The sequence below is a fragment of the Rhinolophus sinicus genome, linkage group LG01 (genome assembly GCF_036562045.2).
Source record: "Rhinolophus sinicus isolate RSC01 linkage group LG01, ASM3656204v1, whole genome shotgun sequence".
NCBI lineage: Eukaryota > Metazoa > Chordata > Mammalia > Chiroptera > Rhinolophidae > Rhinolophus > Rhinolophus sinicus.
This window is the reverse complement of record NC_133751.1, coordinates 206,705,564-206,719,956: the sequence shown is the minus strand read 5'-3', so window position 1 is coordinate 206,719,956 and position 14,393 is coordinate 206,705,564. Positions and strand designations below refer to the sequence as shown.

Genomic DNA, 14,393 nt, shown 5'->3' with positions numbered 1-14,393 from the left:
CTTCCTGTTCTAACACACACTTAAGTTATTAAAATAACATTTACCAGAATATGTTTGCTTTTTCGGTAGTTTAACTCAGTCTGACTTAAATGTTCTAGCTGAGCCTTTGAAATATCCTACCCCGGTTTATAGATTTTTTTGATTGCCATTCCTCGCTCAGTGCTTCTGTGAAACCCCAATTCTCAGTAACGGAATGGAAGTTTCATGTTTACCATTGTGGGGAGAAAAGAGGTCTTGGTCAGCCTTTTTTATGCTCATTTGCATAACCCGGAAGCTAATTCTGATTAAGGGTTTCTTAGAGGCTCATGGTCCCGCTAGGGAATCAGTTTAGGATGTCATAAAAACAAAGTTGGATAATTATGTCATGACTGGTTTCATATCACTCTGTTTAACATTGTTCTGCATTACGTGATTGAATACAGAGGCAACAGCAAAAAGACATTAACAAAACATCTAGCCTAATCCCAGACCTTCATTCGAGTGTCACGCAACTTAACATCATGTGAGAAAAAGAAAATCAAACCAAAAATTTATCAGAGTATTTATAAAATCGAAATTTTAAGTGTAGTTTGAATTCTTCCTTTCAAATTCACAAAGTTGCATGTATGTGGCCATTTTGGTTTTTAAAGAAAAAAAGAAGACACAATAGTTGATCAAGGAACCAAGTGTTTAACATATTGGGGATGAGTCACCAAACCCTGAATCTGAGATTCTGCTTTGTAGCTGTGGATTTGGACAAGGAAAATTCTTACAATTCCGTGAGGATAATAAGAGAGATGGTTAAAAATTAGAAATTGTCTTTGGACCTTTGTTAATGTAGTCCTTTATTTTCTTCTATAGGTGTGGTAATGCATAATTCCATGCAACTACATTTCCCTCCAAATTTATTAGAAATATCTAGAGTATGTACCCAGAATAGTGACTCAGAGCTCTACAAAAATGGCACAAACAAAAATTTGATTTAAATGTCCCTATTTTACACCATCATTTCTAAGACGTTGCCTCTTATCCATTCAGAATGCAGAACTAAGAAAGAATTTCACGTTCCTTAATCAACATGTGTTGCGTTTGTCCATATTTCCTGTTTCTTATTGGTTTCCAAAGAAACATGTCAGAACACTGAACAATGCATGTGGTCACTTGTTCTAACGCTTTCACATTTTTTGCGTTTCTTTCTTTTAAAGCACAAGACTCTGCTGACATTATTTTCCTTATTGATGGATCAAACAACACCGGAAGTGTCAATTTCACAGTCATTCGCGACTTCCTTGTAAATCTCCTTGAGAGACTCTCAATTGGAACTCAGCAAATCCGAGTGGGGGTGGTCCAGTATAGTGATGAGCCCAGAACCGTGTTCTCCTTGGATACCTACTCCACCAAGGCTGAGGTTCTGGATGCAGTCAAAGCCCTTGGGTTCATTGGTGGGGAGTTGGCCAATGTCGGCCTTGCCCTTGACTTCGTGGTGGAGAATCACTTCACCCGGGCAGGAGGCAGCCGAGTGGAAGAAGGGATTCCCCAGGTGCTGGTCCTCGTAAGTGCCGGGCCTTCTAGTGACGAGATCCACGACGGGGTGGTAGCACTGAAGCAGGCTAGCGTGTTTTCTTTCGGCCTTGGAACCCAGGCCGCCCCCAGGGCAGAGCTTCAGTACATAGCTACCAATGAGAACTTGGTGTTTACTGTCCCGGAATTCCATAGCTTTGGGGATCTCCAGGAGCAATTACTGTCGTACATTGTTGGTGTGGCCCAAAGGCGCATTGTCTTGCAACCGCCAACCATTGTCACACAAGGTACGTATGCTCTTCTCACCCTCCGTGTGGGAGTGGGGTGTTTTGTATGTTGGTTTTTGTAGATGTCAGGCAGGCACCTTACAGAACGATTCGCCTCAGGAGAACCTGTAAGTACCACACACAGCCAAGTCCTTTTGAGGTGAGCCAGTGCTCGGATGTGATGTCTGTGACGGTTGAGGTTTCTAAAGAGCTATGAGTGAGTGGAAAAGCTCATGAGTGGTCAAGAAAGTTGTCATTCAACGAACCTGTTACTTTGAGATGTCAAACATCCTTGTATCATCGACTTATGATGCAGTTATCCTAAAAATGGACCTCAAGCGTTCGTTACGATTCTGAGAAAATTACTCCAGGATAACGCCATTGACCTTGAAAAGTCTGCATGTTAGAAGTGTGCTCATAGATATGTGAGCACTGTCTGCCGAAAATCCTTGTTTTTGTGCTGGCTATTGGGAGATGCACTTCTGAATGGGAGACATAGCAAAGCACTCAGCGTGGTACAATATTTAGGGAAGCTTTTCCCTGTGCCTGTCAAGTTTAGGGTAGTTCTGAGTGGAGACACGAGGACATACACTCAAAGGAGGGCCTTTTGCAAAAACACCCAGTTGGAGTCATTTTAAAAACATAAAACTCATCAATTCACATAACAAATATACATGTAGCAACTGTGGGATTTGGGAAGTGTATTGCAAAATCCAAACAAGAATACAGATGTGCTTGGTGCTGTGGCAGTTAAACATCAGGCAGACCTGGTTGTACGAGGTTCCATTGACTGGAGAGCCCAACTGTCCGTCAGAGATCTTATTACCAATGGCGTTAGGCATATTGCTGGGCGGGGTAAATTAGAGTGGACACCAGATCCCATTCTGAAGATTCTCCTGGTATTTGTAGACATCCATCTGATTGGAACGCAACCTACACAGGTGTCTCTGGGCTTGCTCACTTTTGCAAACCAAAAATATCCACGGGTTTTGTCAACCCTGATGAAACGCCACAGCTGTAGTCAGAAAAGATGGCCTTTGGTCCCGGATCTTGTGTTAACCAGCTGTGTGACCCTGGGCAGGCCACACAACCTCTCTGGGCTCCAGTTTCTTGAATCTATGACAAAGGAGTTACACTAGAGGAAGATCTAGTTCTGTTCCCGGAGAAGATTCAAATTCTTTCCTGTTTGTGGCAGCACGTGTCCCTCATTTCAGTTTTCCGTAGCTCACTAGTGTGTGAGCTGCATTTACAAACATCATTTTTAATCTTTGTGTTTGTTTCTGTATATTGAAAAACTGTTCTTGGCTCTCTGGTGTGTGCCAGTCTGTGTCCACAGTGCTGGTGGCCGAGACCAGCAGGGACACTGGCCCCTTACACTATAGTGGGGAGATAGACACGTAACAGAAATGTAAACCAATGGCCACACAAAACATTCCCCGAGGGCGGTAAGTTATATGAGGACAGGTAAGGGGCTGTCATGGAAAGGACAAGGGCAGAGCATGTTTGATGGGGTGGCAGGTGGCTAGGGAAGGCCAGTCTGAGAGGCTGCAGGACAGAGAGGAGGTGAGCAGACGGAGAGCAGAGGGGGCAGCGTTCCAGGTGCGTGGCTTGCAGCACGGAGGAGCCTGGCTCCTTCAGAATTGTCGGAGGCAGGGGCTGGGGCTCGCTTGGCACATGGAAGACTGGAGAGGCAGCTCATTTCGGGAGCGAGTGTCTGCAGCTTTATTGTGGGCACGTCAAGTTTAGGTGAGCATGAGCAGTGGGTAGTGACATGGACGAGAGAGGAGACCTGGGGTGTGGATGGGAGAGACAGGCCCCGGGGACCGGGCTCCAGGAGCTGTGCTTGTGCAGCTGGGTGAGGAAAGGAAAGGCCTGGAAAGGAGCTGGGAGGGGCAGTCAGTGATGGGGGGAGAGGTCCCCAGGGCCCTGAACTGCTGATAAGCTGCATAGGATGAAGACAAAGAGCACCCACTGCTGTGTCCACGTGGAGGTCATCAGGGTCCCGGTGTGGAGAGACGGGGGCGTGGACATGGCCGACGCAGGGAGGCTGTGGGAGCCAGCGCCCCTCCTCAGTGGCTTCCAGTACCTCAGTGAGCTGGGAGCTGAGATCCCTGTGTGGGGTGATGTAGGCCTGTCTGTAGGTCTCCACAAGAGTTGAGAACTTGACATGCATTGTCTACACCACAGCTTAATGCCAAAGCGACGATCCCCACGTGCCTGTCCCTGGGTGCTCTGTGTCTATGTGTGCATTTACGTGATTCCTTCTACAGAGGAAGGTTTGGACCAATCGGCGTCAATATAGTTAAATATCAAGTGAATTAAAGTGTTGCATATAATCCACTGACCATGTGGAAGGATGGCGGCCCCTCACGTCCAGACCATTACCTAATAAACTGCAAACCCTCCTGCCCCATGTATGGTCTTGTGAGTCTTGGAAGCCCTGCCAGGTTTCTGGATTGGGTGTTGTGGGCTGACCTGTTTCATTCCCCTGACCCAGGCGGCCTGCCGAGGCGTGGACACAGCAGGGGGATAAGTTCAGTCACCTCCAGGCAGAGATTTTGTCGAGGTGTTTTTGCTTCCTCATTTGTCTTTATCACAGTCTTACCACACAGCTTAGAACCTTCACAACACAGGGCTCTATACGTTTCATGATGCCAAGTAATGTTTTTTGCTGCCTGAACAATCAAGGCATGGAGAATAGAACGGAAGCAATCGGGATGTTTATGATCTTTCAGCCTTTGCACTTGGCAGTAGGTGTTTATGAAGTCAAGTTTGTGACACAAGCGGGCCACTGAGCAGACACGGATTGCTTCTTTCATCATCTGAGCGATGGCATCATTCTGGGCTCTGAAACCCGAGCTATAGATTTATGGCAGAAAAGAGCTTCCTGATTTTTTAAGTGACAGCATGCTAAACTGCAGGCTACTAAAAGTAAATTTGTTTTTGTGCAACAATTTTTGTAAAAAGTACTGAAGGCGGGAGGTGGGTGGTGGTGAATGGGAGCCCAGCCTGCCGTCCCGTAGGGAAGGATGCAGCTGTATCCCGTGCGTGTGTGTGTTATGACAAACTCCCCAGGGGCTCCCCTGACTTCCCTTTAGTCCCAGCAGATGAGAACATTCTTTGAGAGGAGTTAGCTGTGTAGAGTCGTAGTTGCATGTGCCTGGTAAGACTGTTATTCTCACCTCACCATGTTGCTACCTACAGTCATTGAAGTCAACAAGAGGGACATAGTTTTCCTGGTGGATGGCTCATCGGCACTGGGAACGCCCAACTTCTCTGCCATCCGTGACTTCATTATCAAAGTCGTCCAGAAGCTGGAAATCGGCCCGGATCTTATCCAAGTGTCAGTGGCTCAGTATGCAGACACTGTGAGGCCAGAGTTTAATTTCAACAGCCATCCCAGCAAGAAGGAAGTCATTTCCGCCGTGCGGAAAATGAAGGCCATGGGGGGCTCAGCCCTGTACACGGGCTCCGCTTTGGACTATGTTCAGAACAACCTGTTCACCAGTGCGGCCGGCTACCGGGCCGCTGAGGGGGTTCCCAAGCTCTTGGTGCTGATTACAGGCGGTAAGTCCCTGGACGACATCAGCCAGCCAGCGCAGGAGCTGAAGAAAAGTGGCATCGTGTGCTTTGCCGTTGGGAGCAAGGCTGCCGACCAGGCTGAGCTGGAAGAGATGGCGTTTGACTCGTCCCTGGTGTTCACCCCAGCCGAGTTCCTAGCCCTCCCTTTGCAGGGTATGCTGCCCAGCTTGCTGGGGCCTCTCAAGACCCTCTCTGGAACCACTGAAGGTAAGGTGGGAAGGGCGTCAGGCACGCAGTAGGGTGGTCTCTAGGCAGAGCCTTTGAGAAAAAAAAGAAAGAAACAAAAGGAAGTTTTCTTTGTGTTCAGTGAGGGGACAGCTCTTAAATGATGGAAGCGACAGCAACAAATGGGATTTATTTCAGCTTTCCATTTCGCCCGAGCTGGGAATTGTATGACTTCAAATGCCATTTGGTACAGCTGTATGTCTTAAGGTCATACAAGAATTGTACGACTTCAAATGTCATACATTAAGAACTGTATGCGTTAAACTATGGGACCAGGAGCCACCTGTCTTGGAAGCTTCTGGCTGAGGAGGTTACTCACTTCGCAGTTCTTCCCCCTCTTCAGGTCCCTGTGTTCTGTTTCCACTGACGACGGCTGCCCAGCCTTCCCACCCCCACCTAGATGTAGCCCGGCTCTTCCTCTCCCGTGCTGGCCATCCCTTCCAAATGGTCCAAGCCTGACCAGCATAGAACGTTAACCCCTGTCCTCTCTAAGGGTGTCCTTCAGTGGGAAAGCATAGCGAATAGATGGGTGTGAAGAGAAAAACAGTGGTTCTTCAGATCTCGCATGTAATGTGATTATCAGTGGAAAGTTATTTTTAAAAATATTGCAACGGTCTATGAGCTTATGACTTGAACAGGCACAGCTTGCTATCCTTAATGAAGATGAATATGAAGGAAGCAGGCTTTTCTGCCTCACAAACGTTACCAGTGGAAGACTGTTTGGTGCATGACCCATGTTGCATGAACGCATGCTTCCCCCCACCCCCTCTCTTGTTTCCTTAAAGCTTCTAATCCACACTTGGATCGCCAAAGTTCAATGTGATTGAACACAGGATACAATTCCTTGTTAGGTTTTACATTTTAGTGGGCACCTGGGAAGAAATGGGGGATAATTGTTTCTAAAGGCACATACTAAATGTGTTGAGGAAAATGCTCTAATCTGAGAATGATACTTTTGATTCTTCATGTGCACGACCTCAACCAACCATAGCAAGTCGACTCTTGGTGTTGTACTGTGTTTCCATGATCCCGTGATCTCATTCTTGAGCAATTCCCATGGGTACCCTGTTGGATCATTGCCGGGCAATGCTGAGTTGCCCCCTCAGGACAGGGGACAGCAGAGAATGACAAATGGGTGGTTCTAGGAATACCTCAAGATGAGAACAGCCGAATTTTGTTAATTTGTTTTAGCCGTAAGGAAGTCATGTTCTCAGGTTAACTTGGACTAACACTTCTAATGTGTCTGTAAGTGAAACTCTCTCTGTAAACGTGTAGAGGTGAACTCCAGAGGACACAGGATCATGCATATAAAGCCGGCTGTGACCGAGGTCATAGACACAAGCGAGGCAGAGGGCATGGCACTCTTGTAGAAGTAATTTCCAGGAAAGGACCTTCTGCTGCAAGGATTCCTATCATTTTTGCTGGTTGCAAACATTGTAGCTTTGGCACTGTGTCTGTGTGAGCTATCGGTGTGCCTCGCAAGCACCAGCCACCACTGGAGGGAAATATGCAGCCTTCTGCCATATTTTGCGAGATGGACGCGCTTTGCTCACTGATGTCCTGCTCTGTGTCCTGCGTGTTGGCATGTGTGCACGTGTTACAGGCACACATGACGACACCCTCAGCGGGTGTGTATGTCTCACCTTGTTTTCTGTGCTTCACTGCAGTTCACGTAAACAAAAGGGACATCATCTTTCTTTTGGATGGATCGTTCAACGTTGGAAAGACCAATTTCCCTTATGTGCGGGACTTTGTAATGAACGTAGTTAACAGCCTTGATGTTGGAAGTGACAGTATCCGTGTTGGTGTAGTGCAATTTAGTGACACTCCGGTGACGGAGTTCTCCCTAAACACATACCACACCAAGTCAGACGTGCTTGCGCACCTGAGGCAGCTGCGGCTGCAGGGGGGGTCAGGCCTGAACACTGGCTCTGCCCTAAGCTATGTGCACGCGCACCACTTCACCGAAGCTGGCGGCAGCAGGACCCGTGACCGCGTCCCGCAGCTGCTGCTCCTGCTCACGGCCGGGCAGTCTGAGGACTCCTATTTGGAGGCGGCCAACGCCCTGGCCCGCGAGGGCGTCCTGACTTTTTGTGTAGGCACCAACCAGGCGGATAAGGCCGAGCTCGAGCACATTGCTTTTAACCCGAGCCTGGTGTACCTCATGGATGATTTCAGCTCCCTGTCGGCTTTGCCTCAGCAGCTGATTCAGCCCTTAACCACATATGTTAGTGGAGGTGTGGAGGAAGTGCCGCTCGCCCAGCCAGGTAACGCTCCCCCACCTGCCTGCGCCTGCGCCCGCGCGGGGCTCTTTCCACTGGCTCCTCGCTGGCCGGCAGGTGGCCGGATCTGAGCTCCAGGGCGTGGTGGACCATAGACAGACGATTGGCTCCCTGTGGTTGACGTATTTTGAAGGGGGTTTGAGTCACTGTACCAGCAAGTTCAGATTCCTTCTCTAAAGAGTGTTTGTAAAAGAAAGCAAGTGGAGAAAATCCAGCTTACGTTGCTTGCGTCCTGTCCCTCCCTTTATTCAGAAAATGCTTTTCTCTCTCTCTCTTTTTTTTTTTTTTTGCCCCAATGCCTGTGAAGATTCTGGTGTGCAACCCCAGGTGGAAGTGAGAGAGTGAGAGGGAGATGGGTTCCCTTTCATGCATGAGTATGTATTAGGATCATTTAAAAATTGCCGTTATTTCCATCATATGATATTTTTTATGTTCAAAATCTGCTGTATCTACAAAATTATTTGTTACATACCCAACAAAGACTGTATCTTTATGTGATGGTAAAATGATTTCCAGAGGAAGTCTGGATTAGAATGATTACTGCAGATTAATATGGTGGTTAGATGTGCACGCATTCAATCTACCAGCTTGCTGTCATCACAGATGGGAGGCAAGACTGACACAACTGAAAGCTAAGCAAAGTAATCCTGAGAAGTGTTTGACCTGAAAATCATGTTCACGTGACACGTGGTAGTCCTCCATGGCTGTCATCCTTTTTCTGTTGTCTAACTACAGCAGATTAGAAAGCACCGACAGAGAGCCTGACCTGCAAGTGGTGATGGGTACTCTTCTGGGGCCTAATCCATCACCTCAAACATAATGAAAAGAGAATCCAGTTAGAGCAGATATACGTCAACTCAGTTATCTGTGGGTGATTAACCCATATTAGCCTTTGTCACTCGAGACAGGTCAATTTTTAAGCAAAAGGACAACAAAGACCACATGTTCAGTAGTTTAGTTTATGATAATTTGAAAACACTGTCTGTTTTCCTAGAGTGATTGCCACCTGGTGCAAGTATGGAACCCTCTGGGCTTTTCACTCTTGCTTTGTTGAAGAGGCGTGATGGGTGGGCCCCTCTAGCTGTTCTAGTGCTTCGCAAATAAGCACTGCTTTGAAACGGACATTTGAATGACAATCCGCGTGGGTTTGTCTTCCCTTGCTGGTACAGTGATCATCAGATGAATTGCATGAACTCCCTTTACCGAATGCTGGTGGTGCTGGGCTGGCGGCAGTTTGGTGCCTGTTCTATTCTTGCCCCTCATTAAGTCCTAACGTGTTTTTTTTTTTTTTTTGTAGAAAGCAAGCGAGACATTCTCTTCCTCTTTGACGGCTCAGCCAACCTCCTGGGCCAGTTCACTGCTGTCCGTGACTTTCTCCACAAGGTTATTGACGAGCTTGATGTGAAGCCAGATGGGACCCGAGTCGCCGTGGCTCAGTACAGCAATGATGTGAGGGTGGAGTCCAGTTTTGATCAGCACCAGAATAAGCCTGAACTCCTGAGCATCGTGAAGAAGATGAAACTCAAAACTGGCAAAGTCCTCAAACTGGGCTACGCCCTGGACTACGCACAGAGACACATTTTTGTGGAGTCTGCCGGAAGCCGGATTGCGGAAGGGGTGCCTCAGTTGCTGGTGCTGCTGGTGGCGGGGAAGTCTTCCGATCGTGTGGACGTGCCAGCACTCCACCTGAAAGAGACATCTGTAGTGCCTTTAGTCTTACAGGCCAGGAACGCAGACCGTGCCGAGTTAGAGCAGATCGTGCCGTCCCCTGCCTTTATCCTCACTGCGGAGTCACTTCCTAAGATTGGAGACCTCCAACCAGAGACTGTGAAGTTCGTAAACCTGGTGAAAAATGGGGTGTCGGCACCAGGTATGGCATAGAAATTCCGGTTGCTCCCACAATCCAGTTCTCCAGTGCATGAGTTGGTGGTAGGCTGCTGGGCCCAGGTCCTCAGATTGAAGCCTTCCTTGGGTTTCCAGAGGAGATGGAAAATTAATAGGTGGTTTCTGTAGGATCAAGGATCTATGCATGATTTTTGTTTCACGACTCTGACTCTCTAACTGCTCTGTAGGGCAAAACAGGAGAACCAGGACGATTATTCTTAAGGACATTAGAGTATTTTATAATCAGATACATTATAAAGATGTAGACTCGTTAGTGGTTAAAAATCCTTTTAAGAAACATGAGTTTTGCTTTATGCATAAGAAAAGCCATATGACTTGGTTACATTGTAGCTAAAACAGTTTCCTCTTCATAGCCCCCCAGTGTCTTGTTTTAAGGGGGTAACACTGTGTATCCTTCACTGCATTCACCAAGAAGAAAGCGTGATGAGAGGCAGACACATTCCCGCTGTAAACACTGCATGGAAATTTCCAGCTGCCCATTTGCATTACCATGACTCTGTGTTTAACCACTTTCCATTTGCTGATAAAAATGCGGTGAAAAGAGTCATCGGTTTCATGTATAATCCCTTTGATTAAAAAACTGAGAATCTAGAGTTTCTTTATTGACTCTTGGGCCCCTACACTGTTGGTAACCTGGACATCTGGGTTACATTTTTCCCCATTGATCCACTGTGACTTGTAGAAAATCATTTGAAACCTCCCATCAATGAAATGCTAAGAATTATGAAGGCTCTGCCATCCTTCTGTCTCTGGTCCTCAATGTTGTTTCTTGAGTGCACCTTTGAAAGTTAATAATACTGTTCCAGCATTGAAAACTTCTACAATAAAAGGGTGTATTCTCTATATATTGGTGTATTCGTTTCCTATGGCTGCTGTAACAAAGTACCACAAGCTGAGTGGCTCAAAACACCATGAATTCTTACGTTGTTAGAGGTCAGAAATCCAAAACCATTTTCACTGGGCTAAACTCAAGGTGTCGGTAAGACTGCATTCCTTCCGGAGGTTCTAGTGGATTACATGTGTCCTCGCCTTTTTCAGCTTCTAGGTGCTGCCTGCATTCCTTGGCTCGTGGCCCCTTCCTCCATATTGTATCTTCTCTCTTCCCTGACCTCTGTTTCCATCCTCGTATCTCATATCTTCTTCCTCTAACTCTGATCCTCTTGTCTCCTTCTTATAAGGACACTGCTAGAGTCAGGTTCTGGGGATTCTGAACTGGATGTCTTTGTGGGGTCTTTGTTCAGCTCCCCGCGTCGGTAGGAAATTGTCCCTCTTCCGGCCATGTGAGTCATCCAGGCTGTCTTCCTCCCAGTTTCAGGTGAAAAGGACGTGGTTTTTCTGCTGGATGGCTCTGATGGTGTCAAGAACGGCTTCCCTCTGTTGAAAGAGTTTGTCCAGAGAGTGGTGGAGAGCCTGGACGTGGGCCCAGACCGGGTCCGTGTGGCCCTGGTACAGTACAGTGACCGGACCAGGCCCGAGTTCTACCTGAATTCGTACATGGACCAGCAGAGCGTGATCACTGCCATCCACAGGCTGACCCTGCTGAAGGGGCCGACCCCCAACACCGGGGCCGCCCTGGACTTTGTCCTGAGGAATGTCCTGACTAAGACTGCCGGAAGCAGGATAGACGACGGCGTCCCCCAGCTCCTGATTGTCCTCACGGCCGCCAGGTCTGGGGATGATGTGAGGGGCCCCGCGGTGAACCTGAAGCAGGGCGGGGCGGTGCCCATTGGCATCGGCATTGGCAGCGCCGACGCCACGGAGATGCAGACCATCTCCTTTATGCCAGACTTTGCGGTGGCTGTCCCCACCTTCAGGCAGCTGGGGGACATCCAACAGGACATCTCCCAGAGAGTGACCCAGCTCAGCCGGGACGAGGTGAGCAGGTTGCGGTCAGTCCTGCACACTCTACTGAGCCCAGGTAAGGAGGGGACTCTTTGGGTCATTGTTTCTTGGAACATCTGGGGCTCCTTGTTTGGACTGTGGGCTACAAAGTGTTCTCAGTTTTGTTTCCTCTGCCATATAGAGTGAAAACCAGAATTACACGAAGAATTAGGAACCATGTGTGTTTGGTTTGGGTGCCAGAAATGACAGAGGCTTGGGGAGATGCTAAGATTCATGTTTTTGGCCAAATTAAAGTCTGAAAGAGGGAACTATGTGTGGCTTATAGTGTAGACCCCTTAACTCTGAATTAAGCCTTCCATATAGCTCTCTGAAGGGTGGGCCACCTGATGGAGACCACCAGTTCAGTACCGTTGGTTCTAAGCTGCCGCAACCTTCCATGAGCAGGGAGGGAGTTTGACCACAGGTGCTCTGTCAAGCTGGAGCATAGTCTCCAAAATATTGGTATTTCCAGAGCCAAAGTGTGAAGATTGCTTCTGAGTTTGCTTGGTCTTAAGTGTCAGGGAGGCCCTGTGGCTCTATGAGCATATTTCAGTCTATATCCTCTTTCCTGTTCCCCTTTTCCAGGCCTGGTCACAGTGAACTGGAAAGTGGTGGGAGGCTGGCTTCTGAGAAGGAAGGGGGCTGAGGTATATTCATCCCTTCCAAAAATACGCACCAGGAGCCTGCCCTCCCTGGGCACCCAGGTGGGGAGGGTTGCAGTGGTAACGAAGCAGCTGCGTCTTGTTCTTTGTAGCTCACATCCTACAAAATATCATGTGCAGCCTCAGGGCACAGAGAGGGGGAAAGAGGAAGAGAGGAGCAAAAGCAAGTGAGCGAAAAGTCAGCTGCAGGATGCGGTGCTAGTGGGTGGGTGAGGAGGGCCAGGGTGACTGACGTGGCACAGCTGAGGGGTGTCAGCTTCTGGCTGGTGTCCCGGACAGCATGCAGCATGTCTCACAGGTGTCCCGGGAATGGTCTAAATGCTCATCATCAAATAAACTTGGGAAACAGTGAGATAAACAAAGTGAGAGGTTCCCCCCCGCCCCGTCATTGATGTGTTTTGTGTATGTCCAATACAGTAAGGGAATGCAACATTTCCAAATCTTCTTTGACTGTAACGGCCTTTTCATGATACGTTTGGAACTACCAGTGTCCTGGGGAACACACTTTGGAACTACTGTCATAATGAATGTGCAGCTTCTTTAAGTACAAGCGTATGTTTCTACAACAATACGGTTCCTAGTCCATTCACGGTCCCACTCTTCAGAGTGATGATTCCCTAGCTCCCCCTTCTCCCTGTCCCACTTCTTACCCGCTCTGCTCCTTCAGCTTGCTCTGAGATAGCAATCTGGATTCCCATGTCACTGAGGAAACAGGAGTAAGTTGGAAAAGAACTTCCAGAAGTAGCAGCACACGGTATCTCCGGCATTGGTGTCAATACTCAGCTTCCCTCCTGTGATGGGGGTGAATTATCTCTGTCCCCTGGGGCATCGTCCCTTGTCCCCTACTCAAGGGTGTCATCTGCAGTTCTTCTCTCTCCTGCACTATCAGTTCTTCTCTGAGCATAGGAAGCATGATTCCCTTCATGACACAAATGCATTGCTTTCTCTCTCTCAAACACTCTGTCGATGTCCATCTTCCCCATCTAGGAGCGCCTCAGCTTCCTTTAAAAGTTATATGTGCTCCCCACAACTCTGCTCCAAACCACCCCAATCTATCAGTCACTGTGACAATGCTACACAAAGTGCTCTTGTTAAGGCCCCTCCAGTGGCCAATTCTCAGTCGCCATTTTGCTTTCAAAACACCATCACCAATTTGTCTGGACATGGCTCTTGTGTGTCTAGTCTCTGCCTCCCTCAGAGTCACTAGTCCTTATACTTTGCTGGTTCCTTCCTTTCCCCCTGATTTATAATCACTGAAAGGCCAGGATTCACTCCTGGGACGAGCATTTTTAATGGTAACTGTCAGAATTAGGATGCTTTGTCTGTCAGGTGGCGATTTCAGGACAAACCAGGAGGTGGTTTGTTGGTGCTAAGAACTGGGTGCCCATGAAGGTGAAACCCATGATACTGTATGATTCGCAGGTGTCGGCAACAAGAAGGACGTGGTCTTTCTCATCGATGGGTCCCAAAGTGCTGGCCCTGAGTTTCAGTACATCCGCCTCCTCATTGAGAGACTGGTGGACTCCCTGGACGTGGACTTTGACACGACCCGGGTGGCCGTCGTCCAGTTCAGTGAGGACCCCACTGTGGAATTCCTGCTGAATGCTCACTCCAGCAAGGATGAGGTGCAGAATGCGGTGAGGCGGCTGCGGCCCAAGGGTGGGAGGGAGATCAACGTTGGGCGTGCCCTGGAGTACGTGGTGAGGAACATCTTCAAGAGGCCACAGGGGAGCCGGATCGAAGAGGGCGTCCCTCAGTTTCTGGTCCTCATTTCGTCTGGGAAATCTGGGGACGAGGTGGGCGACTCGGCAGTAGAGCTCAAGCAGTCTGGCGTGGCACCATTGGCTATCGCAAGGCACACAGACCAGGAGGAGCTGGTTCAGATCTCCCTGAGCCCTGAGTACGTGTTCTCAGTGAGCACCTTCCGGGAGCTGCCCAACCTGGAGCAGCAACTGCTGACCCCCATCACGACCCTGACCTCAGAGCAGATACAGCGGATCCTGTCCAGCATCCAGTATCCTCTTCCACGTAAGATGGAGTGTGTTTTGTTGCTGTTGTTCTATGAGTATTTTTGATATAAAAAAATAACA

General features: G+C 48.5%; 1 protein-coding gene across 5 annotated transcripts in view; it reads left to right on the top strand.

Moving 5' to 3' along the window:
• Positions 1-14,393, top strand: part of COL6A3 (collagen type VI alpha 3 chain) — an 80,055-nt gene that overhangs the window by 20,256 nt on the left and 45,406 nt on the right. For 2 of the 5 annotated variants that reach the window (XM_019740939.2, XM_074315604.1), the window contains 6 exons: positions 1,185-1,787; positions 4,971-5,555; positions 7,241-7,840; positions 9,153-9,725; positions 11,070-11,678; positions 13,726-14,331. In XM_019740939.2, coding sequence (XP_019596498.2) covers positions 1,185-1,787; positions 4,971-5,555; positions 7,241-7,840; positions 9,153-9,725; positions 11,070-11,678; positions 13,726-14,331 — 3,576 coding nt within the window. The remainder of the gene's footprint in view (positions 1-1,184; positions 1,788-4,970; positions 5,556-7,240; positions 7,841-9,152; positions 9,726-11,069; positions 11,679-13,725; positions 14,332-14,393) is intronic. The other 3 variants (XM_074315601.1, XM_074315608.1, XM_074315610.1) reach the window with 3 other exon arrangements.